The 20,515-nt window shown below is 40.5% G+C and overlaps 1 protein-coding gene across 1 annotated transcript; it reads right to left on the reverse strand.

The window, feature by feature from the left end:
- Positions 1-10,941: 10,941 nt before the first annotated feature.
- On the reverse strand, positions 10,942-19,503 carry slc50a1 (solute carrier family 50 member 1). The gene is made up of 6 exons (XM_085365627.1): positions 19,390-19,503; positions 19,012-19,089; positions 18,816-18,939; positions 18,567-18,728; positions 11,218-11,337; positions 10,942-11,097 (listed from the first exon to the last, which is right to left on the reverse strand). The coding sequence occupies exons 1-6, from the start codon at positions 19,455-19,457 to the stop codon at positions 10,990-10,992; spliced, it is 660 nt and encodes a 219-aa protein (XP_085221753.1). The 5' UTR covers positions 19,458-19,503; the 3' UTR covers positions 10,942-10,989.
- Positions 19,504-20,515: the final 1,012 nt, after the last annotated feature.

Consider the following 20,515-nt stretch of genomic DNA (forward strand, 5'->3'; position numbering starts at 1 on the left):
TTCTAGTTTTCCCTTCAGTGTGATCAATATAAATATCTGATGTTCTTTTACAGTTGCACTTGGCCTGAATTGATCACATTTCTCTTTTGGCTCTTTTTTTTTCTTATTAAAAAATTACTTTGGAATGCTACAACTAAGGACACTGTAGCCAAAGTGGTTTTAGACTATGCAGAATTTTGTTCACAGGGTCTCCTCAATAATCTGTGTGCAACGCAAAAAAAAAAATCTGCTCTCCCTTTACTTTTGGCTAATTTTTTCCCAGAATAATTGGATAGCATAAGCTGCATGCAGGTGTAACTAAGATTCATAACTTGCGTATATGCAGATAACTGACTGTCACCTTGTGAAAATAACTCAGATGTACTGTATGCCTAATTTTTTTTATCTTAAATTTTTATGTAGCGCCAGCAATGTGAATATAAAACAAAATTAGAGAATGTGAATTTTCTTCCGTAGTTGAATAAAAAGCTTCAGTTTTGGTTTTATATAGTCACTGTTTTGCATTTCAAAAGAATCGTGTGGCTTTTTGGCTGCGTAAACATGCTCACAGTTGCCTACATTTTTTTGTGTGTGTGATCATAACACAAATCAAAGAAACCTTCTGAAGGAATACTGTTCTCGTTATGCTGGTTGACATAACCATGTGAATACATTTCAATGTGTCACATTTTGAAAAGTTGGAAATGTTCATGGCTTGTTTGTGTCTTGTGTTTATGGTGTTTGAGTGATTTACACATAAGTGTTAATGATCAGGTAAATGAAGTGGATTACTGAGGAGACAAACTGAAGTACACTTTATAGTTCACTTTTCCTCCCTGTACCTTTTGAAACCTACAATATTAGCTAAGTTACTTATTTCCTGTTATGTATCATTTAAATGCAAAGAGTTTACACTGTAGTATTTTCAAAATGACAGGCTCTGACTGTATTTTGATATGATTTTTTTTGTGGGTATGTGTGGGTGTGGGAGCTCTGGCTGTAACTTTCACCCTTTCTGTGGTATGTATGTGTGTGTATCCTGTCCTGTCCTGTCTTGAATAACTCGTCTATACCCCGTACATATGTTCCAGCACAGCACTTGAATGACTCGAGACTGTAGCATCTCAGAAATCAGAGTCCTCCTGATTTAGACTTTGCCTTGCTGGCGGAATGTTTCTATCAAGTCAAGAGAAAACAATAAATATAGTACTGTGAAAAAGTCTTCAGGTATCCCTCGTTTATTTTAATTTTTCTTGGAAAATGGGAAATGGGTGCAACAGTCTATTGAAACATCTGCAAATGTACATGGAAAGAATACAGTAAAAACAGACGTTGTGTAATTCTAACAGCCACTGGCTGAAATGAAGCCAAAACCATGACACAGCCTCCACTTTGTTTTACCGAGTACCGTATACACCGCTCCCCTGACCTCATCCGTGCATACTGACATCAACTGGAACCAAAGATTTCATATTTGGATTCATGACTCCATCAGACCTGTTTCAGTTCTTGTGTAATACAGCACACCTCAGCCTTTCCTTCCCGTCCTTGTAAATTGCTTCTTAACAGCCACCCTTCCACTGAAACCATTTCTGATGAGACTTCAATAAATAGTAAAGGACCAGATACATCTCCCAGGACATGACTTTCAGATGCTTTTCATCTAACCTAGATGGTTTTTAGGCCTTCCACTTCTTACTTATACTTATCCAAATTGTCCAAAAAACACACTGCATACAAAATATTTACGGTTTTCAGCTAACATCTCTTCGCACTTAACCCTGTTGGTACAAAGATACTATTTTATGCCTGCCAAAACTGAGTCTTTGCCTTTTTCTTTTCTTAAAAGAAATTCAGCTAAAGAAATGGGAACAACTGAAGTGTTTTTGCAACTAGCTACGTAGCAAAGACTTAATTTAAAATCGGTACTTTCTATATTGTCTGCTGTGTGTAGACATAAGTTCTATAACTTATGATCAAACAAACAAACAGAATAAATCATCTGACATTGTTCAGGTACACAGGCTGGACTGCAAATAATTGGAAAAGCAGCCAATGTCCAAAGAAAATCTTTAAAAGACTTTTCTACAGCCTGAGGAGCTATTGCCCCAAACCACCCTTGATTTCTTCAACAAAATATGAAGAAATCAAGGGTGGCTCAAGAGTTTTTCACAGTATTACATATGTATATGTATCAGTAAATTATCTCTTTTCCCTGCCCTTGAGCACCACAACATGTGAACACAAAGGTTTCTCTGTACTGAAGAAATCACAAGTAGATATGCATGACAATTTCTTTAGTGCTTCTTAACATTTTGTCTTTTAAATTTGAATCCCCCCAAAACGAACTCCCTTAAATTAAAGCATTTCATCATCAACTGACATGTTTTCATACAATACCCAACATTAACATAAACACAACTAGTGGTTAAATTGCTGCACACAATAAAGACTTTGACTGACTGCAGACAGCAGAACAGTAGTCTCAGAGGGCTTACCAAAACAAACCCTATTTGTTTGCATGTCATGGAAAAAACGCCTCTCAGCGTGTGATGCCCCATTGCGTGTAAGGGCAAGTGTGCCAGAGCTGCTTAAATGAATAAAGTGGATGTTTTGTGCCACAGGGTTTAAATATAATCAGCCAAGACACACCTTTGGAAATCTGACACTAAAAGCAGCAGAAAGATTTCAACATTTGCATTATAGCATGTTAACACTAGACGGGACAAGGTGAGTGGGTTGTTGTTTAACGGCGTAGTCATCAAAGAAAGATATTTTCCAGAAAGGTAGATGACTTAGATACATCTTACGCAATCTCAAAATTTCTCTGAATTTGTCGTTGTCCTTTGACATCAGCAGGGAGCTGTTGCAATCAAACCAGAGCTGAAGCTCTTCCACTTCAGGAGCTTGCAGTATGGAATATTCAGCATTAGGGGGCAACATTGCATTGTCCAATTGTCCTCTTTTTTGTTTGGAAAAAAAAAAGTTCACAACAGGTGCACACTGTGTCAACGCCAAGATGTCTGGTCACAAATCTGTGATGACATGTCAGATAATGTTAGGTAATGGGAGCATTCAGCTTCTGTTTGGTTCATCTGAACCAATCTTTGTGGTGTTCATGGTGTTAGACCTGGAAGAATATTAATCTTGCTCGTATCTATCTCGTCTTTCTTTTTCTTCTTTTTGGGCACAACAGAAAAAGAAAGAAAACCTCCCACAGGGCCCAAATCTAAAAATCCACATTGACAGCACACTGTTTTCCAGTGAAGCGTTATACAGACACGTTCTTGCTTTTTGTTTCCTGGTGTTTTTTCTCACCGCAGGCCTCTGTTTGCCCTGTGGCTTCACCATTTCTTAGCTACGGCTGAGTTTAGCGTAAACGTGTTTACCAGAGAAAACCCAGCATCACAAAACTCTGTATCTGCACGTAAACACGTAACTGTGTCTCAACAGAAATTTGTTGTGATTTGTGACTTCAGTGGAATCAGTACGTAATCATGAATCATCTGCAGTATGCACCTATACCTTAAAAACTTGGATTTCTTTTTAGAAGAAATCTTAAGTGATAACAAGGAATTCTAACCCTCATCTTAGCCCAGCTATTGTTAGTGACTAAAATTCTTATTAAATTCCTGTTTGTGTATCATACTAGGGGCAGGGATAGCTCAGTAGGTAGAGTGGTCACCCCATGATCGGAAGGTCGGTTTCGAATCCACCGAATGGCTACTCTGAGGTACCCCTGAGCAAGGTACCATCCCTACACACTGCTCCCCGGTGCGCCTGCTTAGTGGCTGCCTGAGTGAATGGGTCAAATGCAGAGAGAGCAATTCCACCACGGGGATCAATAAAGTATACATTACTATGCTAGACTGTTTCCTTTATCTATAAAGGACATTTTAAAATGTTTCAATGTAATTAATCACAGGTTTCCATATTTTTGTAATGACAAAAAGTGTTTTGTATATATATGTATTTAGATTTGGTGTCAGCAAAACTATAGACAATAATAGACAAAATGTGATGAAACTCACAGCAGGCTTGAGTGAATTATATATTACAGTGAAGTAGTGTCATTTTGACATTAAAAATATAGATGAACTAGTGACTCCATGATATTTTTTGTCATTATAATTGTGCAGGGTTTCATCCTAACTTGCCCATCTCGTGATCCTGATCAGAACAAAATATAGACAAATATGTTCCGTGTAAATCTACAACAGTCTAAACACTGAAATATCTGAAAATATAACCGTCAAAATCAGTGCCTAATTATGGAAAAAATACCAGTAAATTACAAAGAAATCCAAGCCTACAGTGTTCACAATAAAAATAAAAACAATTCAGATATTTCCGGGTCATAAATGAAGCCACACAACTTTCCGCTGTCTTTGCCACACCTTTACAGTTCCTGCTAAATTTAAAAAAAAACAAAGCCCTGTGGAGAGTTTTCCGAGAAGTAAATTTATGGTAGGAAACATTCTTAGATTTAAAAATATCTCAACACATGTGTATGACAGGGGTCACCTTAAAGTGATCAGACTTGGCCACTTGCAGGTTAAAAGGCATTTTGATTTCTTTACATATTTGATATATCACAAACTAAAAAAATAATGAAACAAAGTATCAGCTAAGTAAATATAGTTGTTTCATAACAGGGAATAATCTTAAACTGGTATGCACACCTGAGATTTTCTGTTTACAGTTTTACTGGGAATACTGTTAAAAATGCTGCCATGCAGAATAAGTTTCATATGCAATGAAATGCAGAAAAACTTTCAAATGTGCATACAGTGCAAGAAGCTACAAAAATGTTTGCTAATGAAAGCACAGGCTCCAAATCCCCTGAACAGCTGTGTCTCCCGTTTTTCAGCATCTCTGCGCATCGCAGTGGACGCGTACATCGTACGTGCAACCACGCAGATATACACTCTTCCTCAGCTCCCTCAGAGGACCTCAGCAAGCTCCAACTGGTTGAAACTTTTTTTCCCCTCAAAAAACAGAAAAATTTAACCAAATATGGCAACATTACAACTGGCACAGTAGATTTGACACATTTGCGTGTCCCTGCACAGAATTCCACATGCACGTAATCAAATTCAATTCCACTTTCCAGCTGCCATTCAAAAACAGAACCAAAACCACACGCAGACACACAAATCTGTGATCCATCTGCACTCTGGATGGATGCCAGAATGGGATGGCATGCTCAGACAGGACCAGTGCCCCACGGGTTCTCCAAGTAGTTACGTCTGTGTGTCATTTTTAGACCGGAAAAAACATTACCTCTTTAAAAAGTCATTAAATGTTCTATACCACCTGCTCGGCTTGTTTTTCTTCAGAAAATCTCACCTGTTTCTTCATATCCGGTGTACAGTATGAGTCATGTTTTACAAAGAAATAAAAACACGCAAATAAGTTATAAAACCACCAAAGGAACGACTTAAATTAAATGTTGTGCCTAAGACATCTAATGCCTCTGTTGTTGGGTCCACTGCTGTCAAGCACAGCTGGGGAGTCTCAGATATGTTCTGGCAGTAAAACAAGAGGATACCTGACAAATGATTTATATCAAAGGTGAAATGTGTATGTTCATCCATGCTGACAGGGTTTTGGTCCATGGGCTCTCCTCTGACAGCTTAATGACTAGCTGTCACATATCACTTCACTCCCGGCTCAAATTTTGAAGGGCGACAGAAGCAAGAGGGAGAGGAGGAGGAGGAGGAGGAAGAAGGAGGAAGAAAAACAATCTGGGAGACAGAACACGCCGAACTACACTCAAACCCTTAAGACACATCGGAGGTTCTCCCTGTTAATCTTCAAGGTACAGAGCAAATGTCTTTCAGCAGCTGCTGGAAACAGTGAAAGAGCTTAGGAGTCACATTTGGCATGTTAGTCTGTGTGTGCATGTGTGTGCGTGTGTGTGTGTGTGTGTGTGTGCGTGTGTGCGTGTGTGTGTGTGTGTGAGATAAAGAGAGAGAAGGAGGAAGGTGGTCTCTGTGTGCAACCTACAATGTGGGCATTTTAGGTTCTTCAGCTGTGCAGCCTCCAGGCTCTGAGGAGAAAACGCTGATTATAAAGTCAAGGTGGAGACGCTGGTAAAATTAGGAACAGAAAACCACTTGCTGCACATGGCTCATCATAAATACCTATACCAACAACTGTACAGAAAGGGAAAAGCAGGCATATACACGCACACCAATAAAAACACTGTAACTGACAGTTTCAGTATAATTGGTAACCGGGTGAATTTTATAGTTGTCTTCTGCCAGTCAATGAGATCTGTTGCATGAAAATGCAACAGCATCTTTTTTTCTTTGTAGTCTTATCCTTTCTGCTCTGCTTATATAACCTATATAAATCTTTGACTGTCAGATTCATGGAACTGACTTTCACTGCAGATGATCTGAGCACGGGGCCACGGAGACAATTTCGAGGCGTGTAATGCAAAGCAGGAGGGAAACTGCAAAAGAATGCAAAGATGTGAGTAAGAAAAACAATGAGGCAAAAGACAGAGGAAAACACACAATGAAGATGAGGACAGAAAAAAAAGATGCCAGCATTGAGAAGAAAAGGAAGAACAGCAGCTGACCATGAGAATAATTGGATAAACAAGTAAAGGGAGGAGGATAACAGAGATGGTTGGGAAGGGTGAGGGGCTCACAGGAAAACTGAGAGAAGCACATTCCTTTTTCCCTCTTCTTCCCTTCAAAACAGCAGCTGGGACAGGTGTGCTTTTACTGATGGCAGAAAGTGCACAAGCTGCTGACTACCTCCCAGTGTGCTGTGTGTATGCCTTGTGTGTGTGTGTGTTTATATGCTGAGTGTGCACACTGTTTGGTTGCTGACTGCATGTTAGCAAAGACTTTGTTGTGTGTAATTACGGGGGAAACAAAACCCACGGATCAAAATTTGCCCGTAACGACAAAAATAGACATCTGAATGCACACATGGTGTTTGCGAAGGAGAGGCTGTGGGAGTGTCTGTGTAAGACACAACATGCTGTAGTTGCTGTATATACAATGCGTATACGCCTATGTTTAAAAGGACATGGGCAAAAGTACAAGAGTCAGCTTGTGTGTGTTGTTTAAGGAGACAGTCTCTGTGACAGGAAACAGAGGGATCCTGTTTGTGAGTCGTACTCATTGTTCAGCTCCTCACCCCCTCCTCATCAACGCTACTACACCACACACACAAACGCGCTCATGTACACAAGATAGAGCTCATTTTACTACTTGGCTGCCGACCAAAGACGTGTACTCATCAGCGTGAGGTCTGTGTTTTGATTTCCTGCCTCGCACTTAACACGTTGTCCCTTCACAACACAGCCACGGTTTCTAATTAGGGGTGTGTCTGGCCAGTCTGACTCCAACCATTGTTTTCTTCGTCTTATTGATGTCTATCTGTTTTATACAGAAGCATGATTCCAGCTTCCAGTATTGCCTTGTCTTCTCCACGACTCATCATTTACTGTTTCTCAAGATACTCCTTTTTCCCTTTCAACCTTCATGACTAATTTCTACTCACAAAACTCCGACTTATTGTTCAACTCTGAGTCACTCGTCTGCAGTATCCTGTCACAGGTTTCCTTTAAAATAATGTTTTTATAATTTACCACACAAGTAAAAAGCTCTAACAGCTTGACTTTAGGGATGGCAACGAATGGATTGCTTTAAACAGATCAATTATACATCATCATACACTCAAGATTGCCAGTGAATGAACTTGGTTTATCCTTTGGCATGTTTTGGACACACAAACTGTTTTATATACCTTCTGCATGTTGAAGGTTTTCTTTGTCCACCTTGGACAGGACTGGAAACCACTGTAGATCTGAAAGGTTTCACAGCATAAGATGAATTTGAGTGACTTTAAGATTTGTTGAGCTTTAAGTGTTCGTTGTTTGATTGCCTACACAGAAGACAGACAGAGTCAACGTGTCGTCAACCAGTAGATGTATATTTATTAATTCACATTCATATTTTAGGGGCTCATTATTGGCGTTTAGGCTGCTGCTACAAATGCCACTAAGCTTGGTCATTAAAACATTACGGGTTTAATGTACAGCTAATGTAAAATTCTACTCAGCATACCTGACGCTCAAACTGTTTTTAGACTGTTAAAGGCAAGAACAGCACAGACAGGATGAAGAAATATAGTTAGTGATAGTGGGGCCTAGCACACTTGATGTGGTTACACCACCTCAGAGCTGTTATAAAGTGAGAGAAAATCTAACAAGGACTTTTTTAATACTGTAAAGTTGTATATTTTAACATGTATTGACATTCATGGAATTGCTACATATTGAAGAAGACTTTTTTAAAGTTTAGTGGACTGCAATGAAATGAAAAAAAAAAAAAAAGCATAGTTCCACCAAATCTACAAGATGTTCGTTCTCGTTTACGTGAACGTTATGTGTTTCTTTAAAGGCCTAAGATGTTTCTAAGTTACAAATCTTGCATAGATTATTATGCTATTTTAATATAAATAAAAACAAATAAGTCAAATGTTTTTGTCTCCTAAAGAGATTTGTGCCTAAAGTAATGAACACTCGAATCACACTGTTGTGAGATCCTGGTTCCAGATTCACTTTTGACTTCTAGAGCTAAGCATGGACAAGCATCAGTTTACATCAGTGAACTTTTACATCAATGCATTCAAAGCAGATCCCTGAGGTCATGTGATCAGGACCTGCTGGCTGTGCAAAATACAAGGCTGAGGATGAAAGGAGACTTTTTTTCTGTCTTTATTTTAGCATTTCATTGTAAAGCACTGGAATATTATTTTTATCTTGAATAAAATTGTATTTACTTTATTTACGTAATTGTTCCTGACCACAGGTTAAATTACTTATCGTGATAAAGCATTTATTTAAGAGCTTCTTAGCGAGTGGTCCCACAGCAGTGAGGGGGCGTTATGTATCAGGTCATTTCTGCAACAGTCACATTACTGAGCATTTAGCCAAATGTACAGATGTGAGAAAATAGGGAGGTTATTAACTTCACCTTCAACCTGTTTTCTTATTCTCTACAAAACTAATTCTGCCACCTTTTGCATGTACAATCAATAACAGCACCATGAATGTTTTGGAGAGACTGTCTGAGAATGTGTGCTGTTATCTTTAGTTGTGTATCGATTGCATTAGGGAAACGAAAACAAGAAAAACTGAATTCCTAGATAGAGATCCGACAGACAATACGATACAAAGACCAAATTGATTCATAAAGGTCAAAACTGGACTTAAAAAAAGGAAATCAGAGCTCTGATGGAGGGGTAAAGACACTCTATGCACATGTCCTTATTGTGTCTCTCCATGAAATACTAGCAAACAATACTTAAAGAACTGTGCTACATAATTACAACCTATTAGAAGCCAAACCTAAATTTATCCGTGAAATTCCTTTATTCTTTTCCCACGCTTTACTACCTCCATCTCATTTATACATCCTTTCTTGTTGCTTTTTCACCTGCTGCTTATATTTCCCCCACGTTTCTTTCAAGTATAGCTCATTTATCTCCCACCTCCAGTCTTCTCTTTGCCTCTACATAACACTCAGCTTCCAACACAATACTGTCTTGTTGTTGTGCATGTGTGTTCTCTGTCAGGGGCAAGCTCTTTGAGCTCAGGAAGAGCGGTCCAAGTAGCATTCATGCACACACACACATACACACACACTGAGGATGAGAATCTCTGCCATAGCCTTTCCCACCGCTGCCCTCACTAAATCAACAGGCTCACACAAACAAGCTCATTCGCACTGCTGCACCATCAAACAGGCTTTTGTCTCTCCTGCACTGCCACTCCAATCATACACACTTACCTCGTCACATGCATGAAAGCTCGTTACTGAACCCAAAACAAAACCTCCAAACTAAAGCACAAATTCCTCTACTTCAAAGGGTCAAGTACAGCCTCAGCAAGGAGAAAAAACAGCAGACAGTGACAGTTACGGTAAAAAAATTTTTATTGATATGGCACCTTTCATTATTTAATGATAAAACACATTGTTTGTCCAGCAGAAAATGGACATAAATTTCTTCCTTTACAATATTTTCCCTTTTTTTAAATATAACTGTAACAAACTGCATGTGCTGTTATATATCCATTCAGGCTTTCAGGGAAGCTGGAGACTGTCATATGTGAGAGATGAGGTACACCCTGAAGAGGTCGCCAGTCTATCGCAGGGAAAAAGCTTAATTTATACTTCAGAGTCTAAAACATAAAACAGCATAGCCTAAGCAATTGGCTAACGCTGCTGTTAGCATTCGTACTTCTGTGTAGTGTGCCCGCAGAAGTCTGCAATTTCACCTCCAAGACACTAGTTGGCAGTAAACTTTTAGTTTTGAGCTTATCCATTCTCTTCCAGTTGGTTCAATAATTGGCATCACATTTTACATTACATTTCTAGGGAGGTGCACATTGGTTAGGGTGCAGGGTTTAAGAAGAATTTGTGATTATGACGTTATGGAGTAGATTTAAATCAGAGGTATAAATCCCACTAAACATTCACACCTATCGCCAATTTAGAATCCCCAGTTAAACAAATGAGTGCATCTCTGGACTGTGGAAGGAAACAGGCCAGAGCACCCAAAGATCAACTCCACAAGAAAGGCCCCAGCTTGCCAGTGCATCCAAACCAGCACCTCTCTGCTGTGAGGCAACAGTGCTAACCACTGTACAATATATACGTTTTTAACCTCTAAAAATTCACATAAATCTTTAATGGCAAACATTACCTAAAAGAAGGCACTTAGAGACACAGAGAGAGACACAGAGAGAGACACGTAGTAACATGTCTAACAACTATCCGCAGAACAGTAACAGTTGAATCATATTAAAGACATCGTGAAATTTACTCTCAGCTGAGTAAAAGTCCACATTATTCTTCCCCCCCAAAAAGTAAACAAAACACTTTACACGTCGAGTCACTCGCTGAGTTTGTTCCAACATGTAACTCTAAAGCTTTGTTGCCAACCGTCCATCCGTGAAGATGAATTTTTCAACTGTCAACATCATATGTGCACGGGTTTGTAGGAAGGCGAACCTTGATTGACTGACGCAAATTTCCAAAATAGATAAAATCTGATGAGGCTAGTGAAAATACCCGGTGTGTTTGGAACCTGGAAAACAAGCAAAACAAGGAAGAAGAAGAAAAAAAAAAACATGTTATCGCTTCAATCCTCACACAACACTGACAGCTGAGCTTACAGGTATCCAAGTGCGTATTCATGATGTCTTACCACAATATAGTAGTCGCTCAGCTGAAGGCCGTAGAAGACCCAGGAGGTTGAAGTGAAGAAGGTGGCTACAGTCAGAGGGAAGGACAAGCACTGCACGTTACCACTACGCACGATCTCTACCTGCAAAGGCAGAGAGGAGGAGGGATGCCATTAACATACACTTCAAAGCTGGATTATTACAGTTTTTAATATTTACAAGGGATCGAATTACCAACTGCTACATGAAAGGTGCCTTCAGTGATGACCCCTGAGAGAGAGAATTACTCTATTCAAATATCAACACACCAGCATGCCTCTTCAGAAGTGCTCTCTATAGACGTTCCCACAGCTACATTGTCACACACTTCCAATGCCGGAAGGAGTAAGTGTGCACTGCTTTGCCCACATTTTAACTATTGTGTCTTGCGCCACTTTATGACTGGCAGACTCTTCATGCTGCTTTTAAAAGGGGCCATTTGGAAGTGATATAAACACTGGGTACTTCTAAAGTGGTCAGATGACACACTGTACTCCATTTTATTTGAAGGTACCGAAACCCGAAAGAGAACTTAACTAAAGTGTTGATAACTCAGGGCAAAGGAAACCTATGAGTGTTTTAAATTAAGAGCTTAGGCAGTAAATTTACATTTATAGCTTTGTTTTACTTTGACAACATATTTAGTTGTCCTCTGGGTTAGTTTAAAGTATACATTATCTGGCTGCTTGTTGGAGTTTTTTTTTTAATTCAATTTTGGCTTAGAAATTTCACCACATTCCCAACCTGTAATTTAAAAAAACAAAAATGATCTTTAAGCAGGCAGCTTTGGATTTTAAGTAATTTGTGCAGTGCCTACATCATTTTATATATGCATATATAGCAGAAAACATAATGGAACCAAAGGGCCAGGGAACACACAAGACAGAAACTGGGAATAACAGGAAGACAGATGAGGGAAAGAAAGGCAGGAAGCTGACTGGGGGTCATTCGGTGCTGTGAGGCAGATGGAGGGAAGGAGACGAACAGGATAGAAGACGGAACCAGAAGATCAAATACAGTGACAAAAGGAAAGAGTGAGAACAGGGGATTTATCCCTTCACTGCATAGCTGAACATGCAGACTGAGATGATGTGAGCAGATGAATTAAAGTGAGCAGCTGCTGCCGGTGCAGTGGGTTCAACGAGGAACACGTTCAGGAAATGAGAAGATATGAGGTTCCTATTGTAGATACTAAACACAATCAGTGTTATCATGAATACAGTGAGGGTACTATGAACTGTAATGCATGTACACAATCACCTGCCACTATATTAGATACATCTATATAAATGCTTATTAACGCAAACATCTAACCAACCAATCATATCGTAGCAACTCGGTGTATTTACCCACGCAGACATTATCAACATGACTGCTGAAGTTCAAACTGAGCATCACAGTGGGGAAGAAAGGTGATTTAAGTGACTTTGAATATGGCATGGTTGTTGGTGCCAGACAGGGTGGTCTGAATATTTCAGACTCTGCTGATCTTCTTGGATTTTCCCAAACAACCATCTCTAAGGCTTGAATGGTATGAGAAAGAAAATTCCTGCTGACTGGATATTTTCTCTGAGTGCCTTGTTGATGTCAGGAGAATGGACAGACTGATTTGGGCTGATAAGAAGGAAACACCCATTACAACCAAGGCACGCAGAAGAATATCTTTAAATGTAAAACATGTCGAACCTTATGTCAAAGGTTCAAGCTGGTGGGGGTATAACAGTGTAGGGGACTTTCTTGTACCCTCTGGCCACCTTGGAATCAATTAAGGATTTAATCGCCACAGCCTGCCTGAGTATTGTTGCTGACCACCTTTATGATCACAGTGTGCCCATGGCTGCTTCCAGCAGTATAACACCCCATGCCACAAAGTTTAAATCATCTCAAATTGCTTTCTTAAAGATGACAATGAGTTCACTGTACTCACAGTCACCAGATCTCAAACCAATAGTACATCACAGATGTGAAACCAACAAATCTGCAGCAACTGTGTGATGCTAACATGTCAATATGGAGAAAGATCTCAGAGGAGTATTTCCAGCACCCTGTTGAATCTATACCATGAAGAATTAAGGCAGTTCTAAAGGGAAAAGTAGCAAGGGGTACCTAATAAATTGTCCAGTAAGTCTATATTGCAAAAAGGTTTACCCAAACAAAAATCTTCCTAGTAGCAGCCATTAGTTCAACTGATTATTTAACTCGCTGCTGCAAGGTTAGGTTCAATAGAATCTTTTAAATAAATGTTTGAAGTGACTCACAAATAATTTGAGTTCAAAGAATAAGAAACAATGTAACACTATTAATGCTGTGCTACATTACAGAAAAATATGACCACACTAACAAGCCTATAATATATGAATTGTACAAGGGCAAGCACTGTGTGGGCTGCCTGTTAATGGAAAAAGCAATAATGATTCTGAATGAGCAGCAACAACCACCAAGGAGTCCGCTACTAGTGGAGTTTCAAGTTTCAAATAGTATACTATGCTGTTCAAATTCAAAAAATTCAAATTTTATTTGTCACGTACACAGTCATACACAGTACGATATGTAGTGAAATGCTTGGACAACTGCTCGTGACCTAAAGAAAACAAAAAAGGAAAGGCTATGAATAAGATAGGAAATAAATATGAAAAATTAAAAAGGGTAAATTTAACTAGGAAGGAATAAAATATAAATTAAGGTTAAAAATGAAATAACTGTACAACACAAATTAGAATGAAGGGTAAATTTAACTGGGAAGAATAAGATAAAGATAAATATATAAATTAAAGTTGAAAATAAAATAACTGTACAACAAAATACACAATACACAATATAGAACTATATAAGAATGTATGAAGAAATCTAAATATAAATAAATATATACACAATAACAGCAGCTGTACAAGTATTAACCGGAAATGAAGAATATAGTGACCAGTGTTGTGCAAAACCAAAGTCCAGAAAGTCCAGTGTGTGTGTAAGAACCATATGTGTGGGTCAGTACTGTGTGGTGGTGTGATTGAGAGACCGTATCGCCTGCGGGAAGAAGCTCCTCCTCAGTCTCTCTGTGTTGGTCTTCAGGGAGCGGAATCGCTTTCCTGACCTCAACAGAGAGAACAGTCTGTTGTTGGGATGGCTGAGGTCCTTCACGATCTTCCTGGCCTTGGTCCAGCACCGCCTGCTGTAGATTGAGTGCAGGTCAGGGAGCTCGGAGCGGATGGTGCGCTCAGCTGACCGCACAACCCTCTGTAGAGCTCGTCTGTCCTGCATGGTGCTGTTCCCGAACCAGGTTAAGATGTTTCCCGCCAGGATGCTCTCTATGGTGCACGAGTAAAAGTTCCTGAGCACCTTGGAGGGCAGTTGGAAGTCTCTCAAGCGTCTGAGGTGGTAGAGACGCTGTCGGGCCTTTTTCACCACGGTGTTGATGTGACAGGACCATGACAGGTCCTGCGTGATGTGAACTCCGAGGTATTTGAAGCTGTCCACTCTCTCCACTGGGCACTCGTTGATGACGGGGGTCTGGTAGTTCCTCTCCTGCTTAGTGCTGAAGTCCACTATCAGCTCCTTTGTCTTACTGACGTTTAGAAGGAGGTTGTTCCTCTGGCACCAGTTCTCCAGATTCCTAATCTCCTTCAGGTAGGCCGTCTCATTGTTATCAGAGATCAGGCCCACCACGACGGTGTCGTCAGCAAACTTGATGATGGTGGTGGAGCTGGTAGTGGCCACACAGTCATATGTGTACAAAGAGTACAGCAGGGGGCTCAGAACACACCCCTGGGGGGCTCCAGTGCTGAGAGTGGTGGAGGCTGAGACATGTCCGCCCATCCTTACTGCCTGTGGTCTGCCAGTTAGGAAGTTGGAGATCCACTGACACATAGATGAGCTGAGTCCCAGATGCTCCAGCTTGGTGGTGAGTGTGGAGGGAATTATGGTGTTAAATGCAGAGCTGTAGTCTATGAAGAGCATTTTAACATAATTCCCCCTTCTAGTGTCCAAGTGAGTGAGTGATGTGTGGAGGAGATGAGAGATGGCATCGTCTGTGGAACGATTTGGACGGTAAGCGAACTGTAGTGGGTCCAGTGTGTCTGGTAGTGAAGAAATGATGAAGTCTCTGACCAGGCGTTCAAAGCACTTCATCACTACTGAGGTGAGGGCTACAGGGCGATAGTCATTGAGAGAAGCAGGGTGGGGTTTCTTCGGGACAGGAACAATGATGGACTCTTTGAAGCATGTGGGGATCACCGACTGAGATAAAGAGATGTTTAATATCTCAGTGAACACAGGAGCTAGCTGGTATGCGCAGTCTCTTAGGATACGACCTGGGATGCCGTCTGGTCCTGCTGCTTTCCTGGTGTTCACTCTCTTGAAGGCTCTCTTTACTTCATGCTCGGAGATGACGAGCACGTTTCCGGTGCTGGCAGTATCTTCCTGTCTGCAGCCGTTAGCGCCGCTAACACTAGCATTGTTTGAGGTTGGCACGTAGTAGAGGAGTATTTGCTTCGTGGGGCTGTTCTTTACCCTCTCAACCCTTTAGATTTCCTGCCTGACATTTCTAATCTATTAACTGCAGGCACAAGACATGAAACTGACACTGTCCATGTGCGAGCGAGTGTCATCATTCTGAGTTCACTGTGGAGGTCGACCGACCAATCAAACACTTCGTTGATTACGACACTTTTCATCTACTAACTTTTAGTTGAGGGGGGAGGTGTGCAGTAAAGCGCACACAATATATACTATTAAAGATCTACTTTTCTGATGCCTCTGGTTGAAGGAAAGTCCTTTTGAATCCAACCACCTGTCAAATGACTGTTTTTAGTGTAACACCCAATTGTTGAGATGTTCTCATGTAGCACAGGAACGTCTGGACTTATGTGCAAATGTTCTTCAGTAGTTTGGATAGAGATATTGTTGTTGCTCTGAACGAGAATTATTATAATAGCTGTGGCACACCACATGGCTCGATCCTGGGACTAACCTTCTTTAGCCTTTAAATGCTGCCCCTTGGGTGTATCATCAGGAGACACGGCACCAGTTTTTAGATAGGTGTTCATCGTAATCTGCTATGCTGTATCATAATACAAGTCTTACTGATGCCCCCACTGAGGCTTTGATGGCTTAGCTCTTTCACGTGTTAGCCAAATGTGTTAATAATGACACCACAGAGACACTTCTTCACTGTTGTAAATATTCAGTTTGATTTAGGGTACTGCCTGGGTAGAGTGTGCAGAAGGCAGAGCACATGACACTGACTCTCATATCAGTGAAAACAGATGTTACGTGGACTTTGATCCTGGCAGATTAAATACTGTTTAACACCTGATCAGACTCTGCTGGGTTTTGCATTATCACAAGAATCTCCTTTGGGTAAGTTCTAAGAAAGCTCACAGGTGCCGTGCAATTACTTTACAAAATGACTTTTGCCCCCAGTGGCTGACTTTATATAGTGCAGAGGAAGGGAATTAATTTTCCCAACAGAAACTGGGACTGTTTTTGAGGGGTCCAAAATTTGAACTCAATACTAATTGTATATCTTTATAAGCTTATTGGTGCAGCCCTATACAGCAGTCCCAGTTTCTCATATGGCTTTTAGCAAAAATTAATTTCCCCCCAATCTAGTGTTTTTATTATGTCCTGAAAAATTTAATTAATGGATATGAGAATTATGTAGTAACATATAGGACAGGCTAAACTGGAAAGGATGGAAAACCAAAACAAAACAAAAGTGAAAACAAAACCAAAAAACATTTACCAGCTAAGCCCATCACCATTTACTGGAAATGAAGCAGCAAACTGCAAACTGACTTCATTAACTGAACAAAAATAGTATCCGTTTGGTATGCTATTAATTATCCCCATATGCACACTAGTTTTTATAAATATTTTTGGCAAGTCATTTTCTGATTCTACTTCATTTGAAAAACGCTGAGGTTTCACACTAAGCTCTGGATGGCTTTACTTTGGCCTGTAGTAACACTGTGAGGAATCTTAGAGTCATTTCTTACCAGGACATTGCCTTCAACCGTGCACATTAAACAAATACCATGTACGTTAAACAAATAACATTGCTTTCTTTAGTCTTTGCAATATTGCTATGAGTAAAATGAAAAATGTTATATGTTTTTCAGCGGCTCCGTGTTGAATCCAAAGTTTAATTAAAATGCCATCTAAATGATCAAGCCTCATCATATCTTCCTCACAGACTGCTAGCTTACTTGTGGTTCCTGGGGCATTTTTTAAATACTTTTTTTGGCCTTCTTCAGTGCAGTGAAGAAAGGACAGCGAGAAGAGGAGAGACATGCGGCCGCGGGTCGGACTTGAACCCAGGCTGACCGCTCTCAGCCGTATGGGTTGCCTGCTCTACCTGTTCTCAGCTGCATTTGAATAAAACACCAAATCCACACTTAAGCTTAAATTTCAAAACTTACATTTTAACTAATGATTTTATCTACTGTTCTGATTTTATCTCTTTTGATTTTATATACTGTTTTGTTTGTTTGTTTGTTTGTTAATTAGTTAGTTTGTTTGTTTGCTTGTTTTAATCAATTTTAAATCATGCTTTTTATTTGTTTTTGTTTCTAATGTCTCTGTAAAGCACTTTGGATCACCTTGTTGTTGAATTGTGCTATACAAATAAACTTGCCTCGCCTTGCCTCAATGCACTGAGCTAAACCAGCCGGGTTCCTGGAGCATTTAAAAGTAGAATGGGAGACAGATTCCTCAGCTTTTAAGATGCTCTTCTGTGGAATCAGCTCACAGTTTGGGTTGAGGAGACAGACACCCTCTTTACCTTTAAGATTAAACTTTCCTTTTTTAAAAAAGAAATTGTTTGGCTTTTAAATCAAAATGAGTTCTGAGTACTTTTAAATGTGTTTCTTTTAAATTCGGGTTTCCTTTTTTTAACTGTGTCATTAACTCGGTTTTATCCAATTTGATTACTTTATTCGTAAAGCACTTTTGTTGTTTTTAAATGTGCTAAAAATAAAAATAAACTTCACTTTTTGATAAAGATTATAATTAGGGCTGGAGCCCTTAAGCTGCATCAACATAGGAAGCGATTCGCAGTATTGTGCAAATCGACTCGCTTGCTGTGTGATGTCTTCCTGTTAAAAAGACAGTTCTTCCTCCACACCCTTGCTGTTGTTAGCAGGATTTTCTCTCTACTACTAAAAGTTTTACCTTTACAATATAAAACTCATTAAGGCGAGTTTTTAGGTACTATCATCCAAATGTAACTGATTTCCAGATCATGTTCTGAAATATTATTCAGTTCAGTGAGAGAAAACAAACACAGGCGACGTTCTACACGCTGCCTGTATGTTGTGTTTGTCTGTGGTGTGAATTGTACCAGGTCGGTGAGCGGTGACAGGTACATGCTGACGGTGACCACGCTGCAGGTGAGTCCCAGCTGGCTGAGACGAATGTCTCCATCAGTAAGAAACATGGTGAAGTAGAGCCAACCGCAGATCAGTACAATCCCTGCTGTAAGGGTCTGGGAGGACACTAACCTCTGAAACCAACAAATACAGAGACAGATAAATTAAAGATCCAGCTGCAAGTAAGGAGAGCGCTTTATGACAGGTCTGACTATGCTGACCCTCTGCTTCGTGTAGCGGAAGTACATGATGATGTAAAGTATCTGGAGAAGAGCACCAATGATGTTGACCAGGATAATCGTCTGATCTCTCTTCAGAATCCCATAATACATCCAACCAAGGTTACTATAGAAACAACAGGAACATTAGTGATGATGCATCACAGTGAATTATGCAAAAGCGGAAAGAGAAACTCACTTGAGGCACGTGGTGAGGAAAGGGAGAAACTGGATATTGTCTGTACTTTTGGATTCTCGCATCTTTTTCAGGTCGGTCCTAGAAACACACACACACACGCATGCACATACACACACACAGAAAGAATAAAAAACAAAAGAATAGGCTGGAGATGCTAATAGCAATTTAAACCAATAACTCCATGTTCAGTGTTAGTACTTTCTCGCATTCCTTCACTATAAAGTTGTTGTGATGCTACCAAGTGCAAGCAGTTCAGAAAATCTCCATCCTGTCTCAGTGGGATCTTGCTTTCTTCGTACTTTCTCCCATCCTTACAAAGTTAGAGCAGGAAGTAAGATAAAACATAGATGCATGCAATTAACGATCATTTAAACTTACAGTCCAGTCGAGAACATCCCGACTGTGAACACGATGCAGGCCCATGACAGAAGCGACAACAAATCCATAGAGCGGGGGAAAAATACGTGCTTTGTGCACAGTCTCCTTTTAATCACAAACTCTTAAACTGCCTGAGATGAAAGGTAAATATAACGACGCGGATGCTCTCACTGTATTTCCGTATTTGCAATCAGTGCCCTCCTGGTTCCTGTCCTCTGATTGGCTATAGGCTCAAAGGGCTGGTCCAATAGGGTGCTGAAACGATAAGGAACGTAGCGCTGGACGTAATTACGTTGCAAGAATTTTACGAGTGACTGCCAGAGGGACACGGATGTGGGAAAGCTCATGGCACTCGTACAGTTTATTCAAAGCTTTTCAGCAGTCAGCGAGCATGAAAACATTCAGTATTTCCCGACCCGGAAGGCTCCGATTTTACACACGCATTTAACTTTATATGTCTTCTGTGGGGGCAGCACGGTGGTTAGCACTGTTGCCGCACAGCAAGAAGGTCCTGAGTTCAATTCCACCATCAGGCCGGGGTCTTTCTGTGTGGAGTTTGCATGTTCTCCCCGTGTTTGCGTGGGTTCTCTCCGGGTACTCCGGCTTCCTCCCACCGTCCAAAGACATGCAGCTTGTGGGGATAGGTTAATTGGATAATCCAAATTGTCACTAGGTGTGAATGTGCGAATGAATGTGAGTGCGAATGATTGTCTGTCCCTGTGTGTTAGCCCTGCGACAGACTGGCGACCTGTCCAGGGTGTACCCCGCCTCTCGCCCTATGACAGCTGGGATAGGCTCCAGCGCCCCCCGCGACCCTGAAAAGGACAAGCGGAAGCGAATGGATGGGATGGATGTCTTCTGTGGGTCTGTAATTGGCTTTGGATGAATGCATGTATGCATGTAGACACGGCCAAGACCTGCGGAAGTTCAAAGTGAGCATCAGAATGGGAGGGGCGGATGATTTAAGTGTGATGTTCAAGTTTTTGAACATAAAACTTTTGTAGGTGACTTGTCTGATCTGCTAGAATTTGACCACACAACCATCAGTAGGGTTTACGGAGAAGCTGATAGGAGAGCAGAAAAGCAGGTCTAAATCTCTAAATACACAAACGTCAAACTTTCAAGC

Source organism: Diplotaxodon limnothrissa, linkage group LG11 (assembly GCF_057381915.1).
Source record: "Diplotaxodon limnothrissa isolate DT_005_m linkage group LG11, D_limnothrissa_male_GT1.1, whole genome shotgun sequence".
NCBI classification, from domain to species: Eukaryota; Metazoa; Chordata; class Actinopteri; order Cichliformes; family Cichlidae; genus Diplotaxodon; species Diplotaxodon limnothrissa.

Excerpts from the sequence above, each read along its gene's own strand:
- slc50a1 (XM_085365627.1), bottom strand. The coding sequence starts at position 19,457 with ATGGATTTGTTGTCGCTTCTGTCATGGGCCTGCATCGTGTTCACAGTC. Across the intron at positions 11,338-18,566 it reads TGTCACCGCTCACCGACCTG|GTAGAGATCGTGCGTAGTGG; the intron begins GTACAATTCACA and ends CTGCCTTTGCAG. Across the intron at positions 11,098-11,217 it reads TGAGCGACTACTATATTGTG|GTTCCAAACACACCGGGTAT; the intron begins GTAAGACATCAT and ends CTTGTTTTCCAG.